This window comes from Miniopterus schreibersii, assembly GCF_964146895.1.
Source record: "Miniopterus schreibersii genome assembly, chromosome: 19".
Lineage (NCBI taxonomy): Eukaryota > Metazoa > Chordata > Mammalia > Chiroptera > Miniopteridae > Miniopterus > Miniopterus schreibersii.
Genome location: NC_138119.1, coordinates 36,069,251 through 36,085,934, shown reverse-complemented (window position 1 = coordinate 36,085,934; position 16,684 = coordinate 36,069,251). Strand labels below are relative to the sequence as shown.

Here is a 16,684-nt window from a genome sequence, read left to right as displayed (position 1 = left end):
GGCAAGCAGGAAACCAACACAAACATGAGGCTCGTGCCGTTTGCTGTACCACAATAAAGTCCTCCGTCTTTGACCCAGAAGTCTCCTGTCTTCTGCTAGCACCCATGAAAGAGTAACAGACTAGCTTTTAAGTTAGGTAAAAGACAAGACTTGACAGTACTATTAATAGAAATGCATGAGATGGTAGAGACAATTAAAGATGAAGTTGTCTTGTGTATCTCTAACATGGGAAGTTTGATGCCAAAGTATAGGACACTGGAAGTGTAGAGACATAAAAATGTTTCATCTCACTGAAACTATTGAAAGTTTTATCTCCAGAATTCAGTCCCATTGCCTGTTATAAGAGCAAGCATTCTCAATATGTACAGAAATGGGACAAATTTAACTACTTATAAAGGGTCATGACTTTGGTTTCCACTAAATAATAATGATATCACTAGTACTACCGCTACTACTACTACTAACGGCTAACACTGAGATGCACTTACTACGAGCCAGGGCTTCTCAAAGCACCTGACATTTATTAAACTCATGTCAGCCCCAAAACAACTTTCTGACACCAGTGCTATGATACCCAACATTTCACAGATGAAGAAACTGAAGCACAAACATAAATTATTCAGTCAGTCATACACCTAGATAGGGGCAGTTATAAGCAAACTAGCTCTACACTCTGTGCTCTGAATTATAAGCCTCCTGCCTTTCTAGAAAACATAAAACTAGGAGATCTCATATAGGGAAGTAATCCAAATTAAACGTATGTCATTGTTGGGAACTGAGGGTGTTTTGTTATGGTTTCTAGGGAATGAACTTACCAAAGTGAAGCTGAGTATCTACTGCTACCCAGGTACCTGTACTCAGAGACAGAAAAGCAGCTGTGCCATGAACTAGATATCTGGAACAGCAGTGAGAAGACATCCGACCATAAACACAGAAAAAACTGGGGGAGTAACAGAGGAACACGCTGGAGCAGCCCCACCTACCTGCCACAATAATGCCCCTGCTATAGGCCACTCTTATTTTCACTAAGTATCTTAGAAAACACCTGCTCAGACAGAATGGATTGCTTTTCAGAGTAGTAAACAGGTATATTTCCCAATTTTATATATGCTGGGAGAAGCTAAATACATTTCCAAATGCATCACTTTTGAAAATCTCAACAATAACACTCCCATGTCAAATGGAAATAATGCAACACTCATTTCTTCGCCTTCCATTTTTATATAGTGTTCTACTGATGTAGTGAGAGATTACCATGGCCACAGTGGGGTTATGAAAGTAGTGGGGCGACGAGAGACAACTCACAGGTAATGAGGCACATATGGTCTGGCAACTACTGCTTCCCAGCTGCCTTACATCTTCTCATTCTAATTAGATTACCTTTTTTTCTCCCCAGTCAGTGGAAGATTTTTAAATTTTAAACAATGACATGAATGATACAAGATGATTTTTTTTAACAAAAGGGAACCAGACACTGCATAACTGATAATTATCAACAAATTACCTTGAAAGCATCATCATTTTGAGTTTGGTGATGGTAAATCCAGCTTTGTTTATTATTTCAATGATTTCTCCAGCTTTTGAAATGGCATCTGGTTTAATCAGAGCTAACGTTCTGTAAAGAAAGAAAGAATAAGTTTGAAAATTAAAATAACTCAGTTTTTACTTTTAATTACCAAGCAATGATCGTCTCCCTAATCAAGCATCACAATCCATTATAAAGAGAAGTGCACTGAAGGTCTCTTAAAAACTTCTGCAAACTAAGTTAATTAACTATTTTTTCCCAAGAAAATCAAAATAAGGTACCCAATCTAATGATAATAATAATAGCTTAGGGGAAAATACGTTAAAATTGTCATTTTAATACGCCAAAATTAGAAAACAGGTTTTAAAATTTCTATTTCTTAGGATACAGTTTATAAAAGAGAAGAAATTTCTAAAAAGTTGTATCAAATACATTATCAGCATGATTTCTGGTCTTGTTGGCTTTAACATACGTATGCTATGCAGTCAGTTCAGCATAGCACTGATTTGGAAATAAATACAAATTCTTCTATTAATACTTTCATATCACTCATTCATATTCATAGTATGAGTGATGCACAAAGAGCCAAACACCTTCATTCCTGATGAAGAAAGTGGCCAGCAGAAGCCACTAACTTTTAAAATCACACCCTCCTCCAAGGTACACAGAGCAGTCCACTGGCCCACCAAGCCACAGAAGTCATCCATTGCTGACAATGGAGATCGCTTGCGCCCTCATTTTACTAATGAGGAAACTAGGCTCAGAAAGTAAATGTGCCTAAGATCTCAAGGCCAGTCAGTGGCACCTTCAGAACAATACACCCAGCTGGCGACACTCCCAAATCTGCGCCTCTTCCACACCACAGATACCGTCACAACTAAATTATGAAAGGAACAAAATCACAAGGTCCTAAAGGCCACTATTTGCAAGTGCAAAAGAAAACCAGGTCAGCTAGAGTGACTCAGTTTATATGACACAGATTGTGGTTCAGACGGCTGCCTCTCCCCCTTTATTTCCAGTTTTCTGACACAGTGACATTAACTCATGGAATCCATAAATGGAGATTGCTGGGTTTTCACAGTTGGCTTTTCCACCAAGGAGATGCACTTAGCTGAGGCTCTCATAATTCAAACAGCCTCACCGACAACTAGATGTAACTTAGGGCTGGCTTTTAAAACTTTTAAAAAAACAAAAATTATTCATCTTGGGCTGTTCGTTACAAGCTGTACCAGACTCTCTTTTTCTTTGTTTGAAGCAGGTGAGTCAACTACAGTATTTCATATCCTATGGCTTCATGGAAGACACAATTAAAACAGGTCCCTTTTTAGCTCACATTACTCAAATATCACAAGCCAAACCCATAAACTGTTTATGCCAAACTCTGCAAGAACCTTTGTGGACCATAGCTCTTAAAACAGACACGTCCATACTCATCGACTTCTGCCAACGAGAGACAGCGTGAAAAACACGAAAGGACAGGACTTGGTTTAAGATGCAGTTTTATGTTCTCCTTAAATGCCTACAAGAGACTAAGGGTGGCTCACTGTGGTTAATTACCCTAAATACCTCCGCCTCGTCTTTGCCGCTTAGCTGTCCATAGATATGATTAAAACGAACTTTGGAGGGAAAATAAGACAGGCCTCAGAAATTGCACATTACTTAAGAGTGAGGAGAGCACATGAAGAAATCCAAGTGCACAAATGTGCACAGCGCCTGATTCTGTTGCTGCAGATCAAGCCGCCCTGAATGCAGGGGCTAAACACTTGCTCAGGATTCTGCAGGCAGGCTGGCTGGCAGTGGTGCGCCTGCGGTCACTCACGCAGCTCATTTGGCTAGGGCCTTGGGGACGAGGCTTCTCTTTTCTGGTGGCCCTCCGTCCTTTGGCAGGCCAGACCAGGCTTCTTCCTGCACAGACGGGCGTGTCTGGTGCACCTTTATCAAACATCCCCTTGAGGCATGTGTGATGCTGTCCATTTAGCCAATGCTGGTCACATGGTGAAGCCCAGAGTCAATGTGAGAGGGACAAGGCAAGGATGAGGCTGCCAGGAAGGATGGCTTGCTGGGGCCACCACTGTAATACCTTCCTCCCACCTACGCTGAGCCACGCTCTGCAGGACACAGTATGAGCTACTCTCAGAAGAAAACCAAAAAGCATGAAAATCATCCTGTAACATTAACACTTCTTAGCAACAGAGGGTGGAAAAGTCTGGCCAGTCTTCACATCCGGGCTTCCGGGAAATACCGATTTTCACAGAGCCTGCAGAGAACGTGGTCCTCACACACCTTCAGGCTCGGATTGGAAACTGCAGCAAATGTGGATGCGGTGAAGACTAACCAACACGCCATGCAACCCACGTCCTAGATGGTGCAGTGCCGCGCCCCTACAGGAATGCCAGTGGCAACTGTAACCCACATTAGTTTATGTAAATATCTCCAAAGGTATTCACACTGCCCCTCGGCATGAAGAAACCCATCCTAAAGCTTCAACCCCAGGCCCAGTGTACGCTTTCTGTTGTTTTCTCTGGGAGCGTGGCATGTGTGCCTGCCCCTCGGTGAAGGGGTCTCATAACGAGGCACCTGTGGTCGGAGGAAAGTGTGGGCCAGAGCTTTCCACTCTCGACAATGGCAAAGTTACTCAGGACACTCCTTGCACGGAAAACTAAAAACAAAGGACAACATATTTTTTTAAAGCAAAGATAAATTGACTAGATATTAAACAATAATTGGTATGAAATGAAAGAAAAATGGGGAACCAGAAGATGGGGATGAAAGCGGCGCTGGCTCGCCAGCACAGCCTGCCGGGCAGGTCTGAACTTTAAACTGTCCCACATCCCTGGGAGAGGGGAACAGGCCCCGCAGAGGATGCCCCTGCAATAATTTGGGACTAACAGCTACACCCTAAGGGTGAACCAGCAAGAACCAGGCTGGTATGGTCTGGGAGCAGAGTTCCCATCACCTAGGTGGTCTGGGAACTGTCACCTGTGAACTTCAGTTGTCCAGATGCTACGGTGCCTCCAGGCAACAGAGCGAACACAGTTTCTCCAGGAGGAAATTCACTTCGTCCTGTACCTCAACTACTTCACATAACAACACACAACACACATCTATCCTGCACATGTATGCATATACATACACACACCTGGCGATCATCACCACACAAAAGTAACCACAGACATGCACGCACACACAAGCACACACACATGCAAAGGGGAAAAAGGCCAACGTGAGGGGGAAGTAGAGGAAACAGCACAGGACCCAGAGGCCCGCAAACACCTGGGATGCAGGCACTGTCCCATTTGGACTGGAAACCATTGAGCCAGCGATGGGTAAAGGCTGAGAGACAAGCTGCAGAAGTTCAGCAGGCAACAGAGAACTACAGCTGTGAGTAATAAACACGGAGACGTGAAAAGGAACTGCTGGAAATATCTAGCGACAAAAGTACTGGAATGAAAATAAGAACTAGACCAGTGGTTTGACAGAAGCCTAGATGCAACGGCAGGAAGAACTTTGAACAGATTCAGAATGAAGCAAAGAGAAACAGAAAGGTTGCCACAGAGAAGGGGCTTGTTTCAGGGACATTAGGGGTGAGGACAGAGAGTCTGCCACAGGTCTGCTGGGCACACTGCAAAGGGAATTCTAAAAAACTCTAACTTAAGCAAACTGAAATAATACCAAGCAGAAAGCTTGAGATAAAAATAATAATAAAAGCAAAAGTACGAACTCTAATTGAATATTGATAATATTAAACAGTAATAATTTGCTAGGTTCACAAAAAATACTAAAAAGAACTGGCATATAATTCAGCAAGGCAGGAGGAAACTGAGCCACAGTGTCCTGAGGGTCTTGTTTTCAAGAAGGGGGTAATGATATTGGCTGATGTTAGGCTCTGAAGTTCAATGCTCATGCTGCAGTTTCTAGTTCAACACTCAAGCATCAGCAGTGTTGAAAAAGAGTGTGCACCTTTCAAATGAGGAGAGAAAAGAATACATTGAAGCACCCTCGACCAATCTAAAACAAGTCAGAAAAGGAACAAAAAAATAACAAAACCCAGAGCAGGCAGGAGAAAAGGCACAGGATCAGATGGCAGCAGCAAACCCAAGTATATGAGGAGTTACATTAAAACTAAGTGCTATGCAATAAAAGATGGACTATAAACTGGATTACTGGATTTCTTAAAAAAAAAAAAAAAAAATTTGTTATTCAAGGGCAAAGAATACCAGACTGGATTTAAAAAATAACTGTTATTTGGAAAGGGCATGTGTAGAACAGGCCAGGGTTTGGGAGTGAGGGATGAAGGCAGGCCACCGGGCCCACATCATCCAAGGACAGCAGGGCCGCCACTGCACCCCCAGGCAGACCCCGAGGCCAAGCCCGCCACTGGAGGAGGGTGGTCTCCTCTATAGCAAAAGGCTCAATCTCCCAAGAAGAATCAACAATTTTAAAACCTAATGACATACCCTCAAAATTATAACAAAAAATGAACATAACTACAAATGACAAGTATAATGGGACATTTTAACAAGATTTTGGTCATTGACAGAATAAGCTGGAAAAAAACCCAGTGACTGTGTGAAAGATGTGAGCAACAAATCACAGATTTCACCTGATGGACACACACCTGTACCGCAGCTAACCAACTAAAGAAAGAGGAAAACGCAGAAAATCAGTAAAATGGTAGGAATATGTACAAAAATACCAACAACACAACATATGTAAATGTAATGCACTGATCTTACCAATGAACGTCTAGAGCTGAGCTATTACTTTCCCCCATAAGCCATGTTTATCCTACACACCAAGACTTTCTATTCAAATCTCAGCTTCCAGTGAGATGCATGTTACCATGATTGCTGAGGGTGTATAAAATGTTTGTACTTTTCCTCCAGAAAATAATCACCGCCTGAGACTAAGGGCATCACCCTGGCAGCCAAGGGAAGCAAACCACAGAATACAGTCCACAAAATTCTAAACTGGATCACTGAAAAATATCTACTTTGTAAAACACAAGGTAGAAACAAAAAACCAGAATTTGGTACCAAGACATAAAGTTTTCAGAATGAAAAAGAAAAAATTATGTAATTGTTTTCTTACTTTTCTTTCCTGCTGCCCAACTGGCGAGCTGTGTACTGATCCCCGTAATCAACCAGCACCAGTTGTCGAGAAAAGATGTTCACTTTGTTGCCTATGAAAAGATCTTCCAGGTGGAGGCTGTCATATCTGGTCCGCTTCAGAAAGGTACGGTGATTCTTCACATCATGCTAGAACCCAGAGTGACAGCACCACGAAACAAGCAACGGTCAGGAGGGAGGGTCAACCTCACTGTAAACTAGAAAAAGTTCTCAGTTCTGCTGCATTAAACACAGGCTACATTCTGTTTTGTTTTTGCTACAAATGCAAATCAAAATTTCTTTTATAACTTCTCTATTTCCTAGTCTACTCAAGTAATAACATAAAAAACTCTTCTTACACATTTAATACTTTAAGAAAACCCTGACTATAGGGATTTGTTTACTGCCAAATCATTTCAGCAAGTAGTACCTCTGAAATCCCAGAAAAATTCCAAATGTCTGCTTTCTTGCCTACACAAAGCCCCAATACCAAATGGAGTCACCCGTGAAAGGGGCTGCCAAGGAAGGGACACAAGAAATAAGCAGGACCTTAGCTCCATCTTCAATCGGGCCTTTTGCAGAGATAAACAGCTTTCAATAGTGGTTGAACATTTGTAACCATGATCAGCTTTACCTAGAGCCACTATTGACTATCACTTAATCCAAAACATGAATTACCCCATTTCTGTTCTCTAACCAAAAAATATGAGTTCCTACTTTTGACATTTTTAAAAAAATTGGAATTCCTCTCCCTGCCCCACCTCACTCCCTGCCCACTCCCAAGTAAAGAAAAGCTCACTCACCATTTCCACAGACCCATCTCCTGGGTAATACAGAAGCTCATACCGTCGAAAAAGTGAAGCATTTGGATCGTACCACTCGGTAATGAAAACAAACCTTTCACTGAGATTCTGCAACAAAAAGGATTTTAACACTGACACAAAAAATATAAGCACTCTTGTAGAAATCATACAAAGTGAAAGCAAGAGTTACCAAATATGTACAATAAACCATCTGTTATACTTATTATAGTGAATTATTCTGCTTTTCTACAATATCAGTTATCAGCCCACCCTCAGATATATGCCCTTCTAATTTATTAAATTAAAGATACCTCAGGTATCTCAAACCTGACTTATGGACTGCTTAATACTCCACAGCCATCTAGTCATCCTGAGTAAATCGACCACTTTTTAGAACATTTTTTAGAATTGTAATAATTTAGTCCTGCCAAAAGCAAGTTGACACACAGAGACCATAAACTGCCATGAAAAAAAAATTCTGAGTGGCCAGCTCTCAATTACATCAAGTTGTTTTTTGTTTGTTTTTGTTTTTGTTTTAAATATATCTTTATTGATTTCAGAGAGAGGAAAGGAGAGGGAGAGAGAGGGATAGAAACATCAACGTCGGGAGAGTCAGTGATCAGCTGCAGCCCGCAACCCAGGCATGTGCCCTGACCAGGAATCGAACACTGATCGCCTGGATCCTAGGTCGATGCTCAACCACTGAGCCATGCCCGGCTGGGCTACATCAAGTTTTGACTTTCCTAAATTTAAGTACCTAACAGTATTAGCACATTGTCATTAAAATCATAGTAAACACCCTGTCTTAGTCATTTCACATGATAGTATCTTTTTATAGACATCATAGAGAATGTGTAAGTCTAGGTCCTCTGAGAAGCAGATGAGGTTCCAAGACAGGATTAAACATGAAAAAATTTTATTCCTGAAGGAGCAATTCTGCAAGGGAAATTCCTGCCAGAGAAGGGCAGGGGAGGGGCCGGGGAAGCTGAGGGCCTCAGTACAAGTTGGGCCCTGAGTAGAGCACAGAGAGAGGAGACTCCGTGCAATCCACCTGGATTGCTATCCAGTCCGGGGTCCTCCTGGATTGCTATCCAGTCCGGGCAGGCTCAGCTCGACCATGAGAGAGGGGACCAGTCAGCCCTCGGAGCGGTTCCCGGCCCTCCAGGGCATGCCCGCTCCTCTCCGGCCTGGCTGGCTTAGGCCGCCCTTGGGGAGCCCGCCCTGCACCCTCCCTGCAAAAGCAGCCCCGGGTCCCAGGGCACAGTGGCAGGGCCCCGGGTCATTTCCCCTCTACTTGGAGGTCTGTGAGGGGCTAACACTGAGGATAAGATGAAAAAATGAGTCAAAGATTGGCCCGCTCTCCTTGACTATAAAGCAGGATTTCCCATCATATATATTATTAAAAATACTGTGGCCCCCAGAAGTCCTTCATTACAATAGTAAAATGAAGACAGAGGAAAAAGGGAATCTAGGAGTCTTGTTGCTAATTTGGATTTAGCATCTGATTCTCAGTTCAGGGTATATGGATGTTAATAATTCACTTATAAATGTGAATTGTTAATAATTCACTTATAAGTTCTAATAGTAGAAGTTGTATGCCTAGTTATGTTAATGATTATACTCATAAACTATAATATAGGTAGTTTTTCACATACTATTTTATTTTCCCCACAATCATCCAGAAAGGATACATTTAAACAATGCTTATTAGTCAAAACAAAATAAAGGTAAAATAAGAGACATTACCATGACATTTGTAATAGCTTTTTTTCATACATTTTTCTTAACAATTCTTATAAACACAGCTTTTTAAAGCTTAGGTTTCACTGTGCCTTCTAGTATTGTACACCTCTTTTAATATAAAATTTGAATATTAGTAACTTAATAAATTTTTTACTATCTATATTACAATATTCATTCAAAGGCTTGATTGAACTATTGCCTTCACACTAAAATACATACATAACACTACAAAATGGAAGAAATGAGGCACATATAATGGGAAACAGGAGGTAAAGGGCAGGGTAGTCAGGCAAATGAAAATCCCAAAAAGGCTGACACTTCCTCTGATCCGGATAGCCTAACCACAAAACCGCCCATGACACTCTAATTCTGAGGCAGGTAGTCAAATTTTGCACAACACACTATCCAGAAAACAGTTTGAATACAAAGAAAATAAAGTACTGTTTATGAAAACTATTATTTCTGGCTGACAAAGTAGCTTATAGCAAACCAATGGTATCTCCCAAGAACTAGAAAAGTGGGATATAAAAAAACAAAAAACAAACCAAGAGTGTGGCCGGCATGGCTCAGTGGTTGAGCGTCGACCTATGAACCAGGAGGTCACAGTTCAATTCCTGGTCAGGGCACATGCGGGCTTGATCCCCAGGAGGCAGCCAGTCAATGATTCTCTCTCATCATTGATGTTTCTATCTCTCTTTCCCTCTCCCTTCCTCTCTTCGAAATCAATAGACATATTTAAAATTAAAAAAAAAAAAGATATGTGTATGAGGTCCTGGGAAGGGAGTTCCTCAGGTCAGTATGTGACTCCTAGAGAAGGCAGTCAGTTCGTGAAACAGAAGGGCATCCATGGAAGAGAAAAGATGCAGAGGCCACAGTAATATGACGCAGTGGAGTGGGTTCAAAGACACAGCAGATATTTGTCTGGGAATGTCTTTATTTCATCTCCATTAATTTGCCAGGTATTTTTTTATTGATCATAGTTTCAGTGTTTCAAGATGAAAGAGCGATGGAGATGGGTGGGGATGATGGTTGCACAACATTGTGAGTGTATTCAATGCCACTGAATTGTACACTTACAATGGTTAAGATGGTAAATTTTACAGTGTGTATTTTACCACAATAAAAAAAATAGGGGGAAAAGAGACCACAGATGACCAGATATTCCATTCATGCACCGACTGATTCATTCCCAAAATATTTATCAACTGTTTATCTGGTGCCAAGCTTTGAGGTACATTCTTTAAATTCCAAGAAACAATCCCTGACTTGACCCAATTTATTTCTTGTAAACAAATTGTTACAAGTCAATATTGCAAGAGCCGTAATAGTGACACGTTCGAGTTCGGGGCCAGCACTTCCTGTTGGGTACTTGCTGTGTGCTAAGTAAGCAGTTCTAACCCTACATATTTATCCAGACAACAGCATGAGAGAGATGGTATTATGATCTCCATTTCAAAGATGATGAAACTAAGGATCAGGTAGGTTAATAAACATGTCCAGAATGATGCAGGTGAACACAGGCTGCTGGATGCCCGACCCATGCTCATGGCCACTCTCCTGAGAGTGGTGAGTGCTGATGAGGTATCTGAGGGAAACGGGACCCACAGTCTACACAGCTACTCTGTTTGCTGGGGCTCCAGAACCCGAAGTGAAACCCTTTCAACCTAATTTCCTGTGAGCAGATCTTAGAAAGGCCACATTTGTCGGACCTTTCATTCTGTCCATGCAGTGGGAAATGTGCAGTGCACTCGGACGCTGTCTGAATTCAGGAAGGCTTCCTCCACCACAGGCAACCACACGCGTGTTCACACGGAAGGCCTCCCTTGCCCTAGTGGCACTGAGACAGATTTACGTACCATGTCACAGAGAACAGTCTAGAACTAACAGAAACCTGATTTTCAGAATTTGCATGGTTAAGTTAGTAAATGGATCTGTTTCATTGTGACTTCACCGACAGTCTAGAGCAAACTATGTAGATGATGGAGCCGACGTGTCAGCTGGCCTCTAGTTTAATCTAGGTTTCCTCCATGTTCTTACAGCCACCCTGAGTGACATTATAATAGAAACCGGCAGCACGTGAGAACCTGCCATCTCAAGCCAGCAGCTCCCAGTGAGGGTTGGGGAAACCTGATTTCCCAAGAACAAACTTAGCTTGGCCTTGAACATTCTGAGGACATGCTAGTTCAATAAAGGTGTATTACCCAGCACAGTAGGCAAACACACAAAGAGCCCCTTGGGCTTCACCTCCACGCCACGGTGTAGGTACAAGGGAAACTAAGACAACAGCTGAACGGGTTCTATTTTCCCTTACCTGGCGAGGCTGGAAATGTTAACGTGCTTTGAACTAAACCTTTAACAAATCTCTTCCTCCAGGCTTCTTTCAAGGATCAAGTATTTCTCGTGCATTGGATTGTGTCAAATATTAACTCAGGAGTGGCCAGGACAGGTTTTCATCCTGTCCAGAGGGTCTCAAAGGGCTATTGCTCCCTCAGGAATCCACCTCGAAAGGCAAACAGAAGGTGAGCTCCAGGGAAAGGGGCTTCCTGCGGGGTTCTAGCTTAGCATCTCTCATTCATAAAGCCTGATAAACATTTCACATTGAGAGGAAAAGGCAGGTGGATTATTAAACTTAATTATCCCATTCCACTTAAATTCTTTAAGATCTAAGTAAAACTGTTGCCACAACTTTTTTCTTTTTAAAAAAAATTACAGTTTAAGGCCAAATGTCTTCTACCTTTGTGAAAACATGATGTTCAACGTGAGGAGTCCACATATTTCCAAGAAGATATTTTCTTTTTTAAAAAAAAAAAAAAAAGACGTCTGAGATACTATGGGGGAAGTCGAGGCATCAGCGTGGCTCTTGAACACAAAGAAGTCAGTGCTGAGGACATGGAACACAAGCTCAGGTGCTCCCCAACTGTGACCCTCAGCTGTGCAGCAAGAAATGCCAGAAAAGAACCATTTCCCTAGATACATGGGATCACTTTAAAAGGCACACATCCAGTTTCAGGGAAGAAAGGGCTTTTTAAATCTTTTTCAGCTTGGGCCCCAGAGATTCCTTGAAGTCCTCCTCTCGGGTTCTGCAGATCACTACTGTACACTTAAATCCATGTGGGCCATGTAAAAGCACAATGCCACACTGTCTATGGGGGAGACTTCCCCTAAAAAGCCAGGCTGAACTGCTACAGATCATAAAGCAAACAAGCACTGTGGCATCTTCCCAGACCAACCCTGGCCATCTGACATTTCAGTACTTGGCATTCGATTTTCACAGAATTTCAGGGATCAGAGGGACATGCATGAAGGTGAGATAAGTTACATGACTTGGCAGGAGTGGTATGACTTGTTAAGTGGCAGCGTTCAACAAAGACCCTTGTTTCCCAATGGCCAGACTGATGTTCCATATCAATGTCAGGATCAGCTTCTCAATTTCCGCAAAAATATATGCTGACATTTTGATGGGGCTGCACTGAATCTATTTACCACTTGAGAGAACTGCCACCTTAGCAATACTGATTCTGCCAATCCACGAACACGTTTTACTCAGCAGTGCTCTGCGGTTTTCAGTGTAAGCCTTGCACTGCTGCTGAAAACGTTCCTTCCTTAGTATTTGTTCTTTTGAGGCTGTTGTGAATGGAATGGATTTCCTAATTTCCTCTTCAGATTGTTCATTGTAGTATATAGAAATGCAATTGATCTTTCTGTATTGGTCTTATATTCTGCAACCTTGCTGAACACATTAGTTATAACAGTCTTTGTGTTTTGTTTTTGTAGGTGCTTGAGACTTTTCTACATTTCAGGTCATCTCACCTGTGAGTGCAGAGAGCTTTGCTTCTTCCCACCCTGTCTGGATGCTGTCATCCCTTTTTCCCTGGCCGACTGTGATGCCTAGAGCCTCCATTACAGTGTTGTGTTAAACCAGTGGGAAAAGGAATGAGTCTGAGCACTTCTGACTATCATCCTTGTATCAATCCCGAGTGTCTGTGCAAGGTCAAGCGATGCAGACTCCAGTGACTCTAAGTGTGGCTGCTCCTCTGTAACAGGGGTGGGAACCTGCACTACATCGGATCAGCGGGTGTCTGAAGCGCTGACCATCAGGCATTGTCTGAGGGGCTACAATGAGGATAATCTTTCCACCTTTTGACTACTTTTCCTATAGTAACCCATCTGCTTCATGGGTTATTTTAATTTAGTAGCTTACCATTTTGGGGTTTTCTTTAAATAGGATAAAGGATATTTTGGTTAAGTAAAAGATTCCAAAAAAACACAAAACATTTTTTAGTTTAATCCCAAAGGAGAGCATTCTTTTCATTATTTAGGCTTCATTCAGTTTTCTAATTTGTGAAAGGGAAAAGTGTGTGTGTTACGCTTCATGAGAAATAATCTGTGATACTGTGAACTCTGTTCTTTCTGGGTGAATGGTATTCATATGCCACCATTCACATCAGCGTGATTAAAAGTAACAAGCAACTAATCAAATCCATCCAGGCCCTTTTCTGAAACAAAGTGTCCAATGATGGAGGGGTGCCACCTAGTGTTCAATGTGGGTTTCAACACATCCAGGCTTCAGGCATTTTACAAACCCCCAGCAATGTTAGCCCTGTAATTATGTATTAAACCATAATAATTTTGCAGAAGCCCTAAATGAGGATCAAAATATGAATTACAATTTTTGAAGAAAATATGTATCACTCATACACTCTAGAAATTCAGTTTTCAAAAAGGAAGTAAACAGTATTCACTTCCCTCTACAGCCACAAAAAAAGCAGAAATTTACTCCTAAAAAATAAACACCTGTTTGATGTATGTATGAAATGTACAGAAATTCCAGGTTAGAGCTTAGAAATACGCACCAGGGCACACTGCTAGCAGAGTATAAATTGGTAAGACTTTTCTGTAGGTAATTTGGCAATGCATATCAAAAAGCCCAGAGTAAGTAGAAGGAAGGAAATAATAAAGATCAGAGCAGAAATTAATGACATAGAGACCAAAACAAACAAACAAAAAACACCAATACAAAAGATCAATGAAACAAAGAGCTGGTTCTTCAAAAAGACAAACAAGATTGATAAACCGTTAGACTCATCAAGAAACAAGAGGGAAGACCCAAATAAATGGAAAGAGGTGAAGTAACAACTGACATCACAGAAATACAAAGGATTGTAAGAAAATACTGTGAACAACTTTATGCCAACAAGCTGGATAATGTGGACAAAATGGACAAATTCCTAGGAAAATACAATCTTCCAAACTGAATCAGGAAGCAGCAGAAAACCTGAAGAGGCCGATAACAACTGATGAAATCGAAGCAGTAATCAAAAACCTCTCAGCAAACAAAAGCCCTGGCCAGATGGCTTCACAGGGGAGTTTTATCAAATATTCAAAGAAAAACTAACACTTACCCTCTTCAAACTATTCCAAAAAATCCAGGAGGAAGGAACACTTCCAAGCTCTTTCCACGAGGCCAGCATTAGCTTAATTCCAAAACCAGATAAAAACACTACAAAGAAAGAGAGTCACAGGCCAATATCCCTGAGGCACATAGATGCCAAAATCCTCAACAAAATATTAGCAAATCAAATTCCGCAATATATTAAAAAAATCATACACCATGACCGACTGGGATTTAGTCCAGGGATGCAAGGCTGGTACAATATTCTCAAATCAATAAATGTGATACATCACATAAAAAAATTAAGACAAAAATCGCATGATCATATCAATAGACACAGAAAAAGCATTCGACAAAATCCAACACCCATTTTTTAAAACCTTTTTTAAAAACATATGGGTTTTTTTTTATTGATTTCAGAGAGAGGAAGGGGGAGGGAGAGATAAACATCAATGATGAAAAAGAGTCAGTCGTCAGCTGCCTCCTACATGCCCCCCACTGGGAACCAAGTCCGAAACCTGGGCATGTGCCCCAACCGAGAATCGAACTGTGACCTCCTGGCTCAATCACTGAGCCACGCCGGCTGGGCTTTTAAATTTATCTTTATTGTTGAAAGTATTACAGATATCCCCCCCTTTTTTCTCCCCATTGCTCCCCTCCATTCTGCATCTGCCCCACTCCCAGGCCTTCCCCATACTATTGTCTGTATCTGTGGGTTATGAACATATGCATATAAGTTCTCTGATTAATCTCTCCCCACCCACTCTCCACCCCCACCTTCCCTCTGAGGCTCGTCAGACTGCTACATGCTTCTATGTCTTTGGATCTATTTTGTTCCTCAGTCTATTTTGTTTATTAGATTCCGCATATGAGTGAGATCATGTGATACTTGTCTTTCTCTGGCTTATTTTACTTAGCATAATTCTCTCCAGGTCCATCCATACCGTCTCAAAGGGCAAGAGATCGTTCTTCTTTATAGCTGCGTAGTATTCCACGGTGTGAATGTCCCACAGCTTTTTTATCTACTCATCTACTGATAGGCACTTGGGCTGTTTCCAGATCTTAGCTATTGGAAATAACACTGCTGTGAGCATAGGGGTGCATAAGTTCTGATTGGTATTTCCAGTTTCTTAGGATATATTCCTAGAAGTAAGATCACTGTGTCATAGGCAGCTCCATTTTTAATTTTCTGAGGAAACTCCATACTGTTTTCCATAGTGGCTGCACCAGTCTGCATTCTCACCAGCAGTGTACTGGGTTCCCTTTTTCCCACATCCTCACCAGCACTTGTCGCTTGTTGATTTGTTGATGGTAGCTATTCTGACAGGTGTGAGGTGATATCTCACTGTGGTTTTAATTCAGCACCCATTTTTGATAAAAACTCTCAGCAAAGTGGGAATAGAGGGATCATACCTCAACATAATAAAGCCCACATATGACAAACCTACAGCCAACATCATACTAAATGGGCAAAAACTAAAGGTGTTTCTCTTAAGAATAGGAACAAGACAGGGCTGTCTGCTTTCACCACTCTTATTCAACATAGTACTGGAAGTTCAAGCCACAGCGATCAGACAACAAGAAAACATGAAAGGCATTCAGACTGGAAAGGAGGAAGTAAAACTGTCATTATTTGCAGATGACATGATATTGTACATAGAAAACCCTAAAGACTCCACCAGAAAACTACTAGATTTAATAAATGAATTTGGCAATGTAGTGGGATACAAAATTAACACCCAGAAATCAATGGCATTTTTATACAACAATAATGAACTCTCAGAAAGAGAAACTAAAAAAAAAAAATCCCATTTACCATGGCAACAAAAAATTAAGATAATTAGGAATAAACTTAACCAAGGAGGTAAAACACCTGTACTTGGAAAACTACAGAATGTTGAAAAAAAGATAGAGGATGATATAAACAAGTAGAATAATATACTGTGTTCATGGATTGGAAGAATTAACATTAAAATGTCCACACTACCCAAAACAATCTATAGAATCAATGCAATCCCTATCAAAATACCAACAGCATATTTCACAAATCTAGAACAAACACTCCAAAAATTTATATGGATCCAGAAAAGAGCCCAAATAGCTGCAGCAAACT

At 41.3% G+C, this 16,684-nt stretch overlaps 1 protein-coding gene across 3 annotated transcripts in view; it reads right to left on the bottom strand.

The window, feature by feature from the left end:
- Positions 1–16,684, bottom strand: part of NME7 (NME/NM23 family member 7) — a 104,236-nt gene that overhangs the window by 72,943 nt on the left and 14,609 nt on the right. For all 3 annotated transcript variants that reach the window (XM_081122063.1, XM_081122065.1, XM_081122064.1), the window contains exons 2-4: positions 7,437–7,544; positions 6,617–6,783; positions 1,505–1,615 (exon numbers count right to left, since the gene is read on the bottom strand). In XM_081122063.1, the coding sequence (XP_080978189.1) occupies positions 1,505–1,615; positions 6,617–6,783; positions 7,437–7,544 (386 nt within the window). The remainder of the gene's footprint in view (positions 1–1,504; positions 1,616–6,616; positions 6,784–7,436; positions 7,545–16,684) is intronic.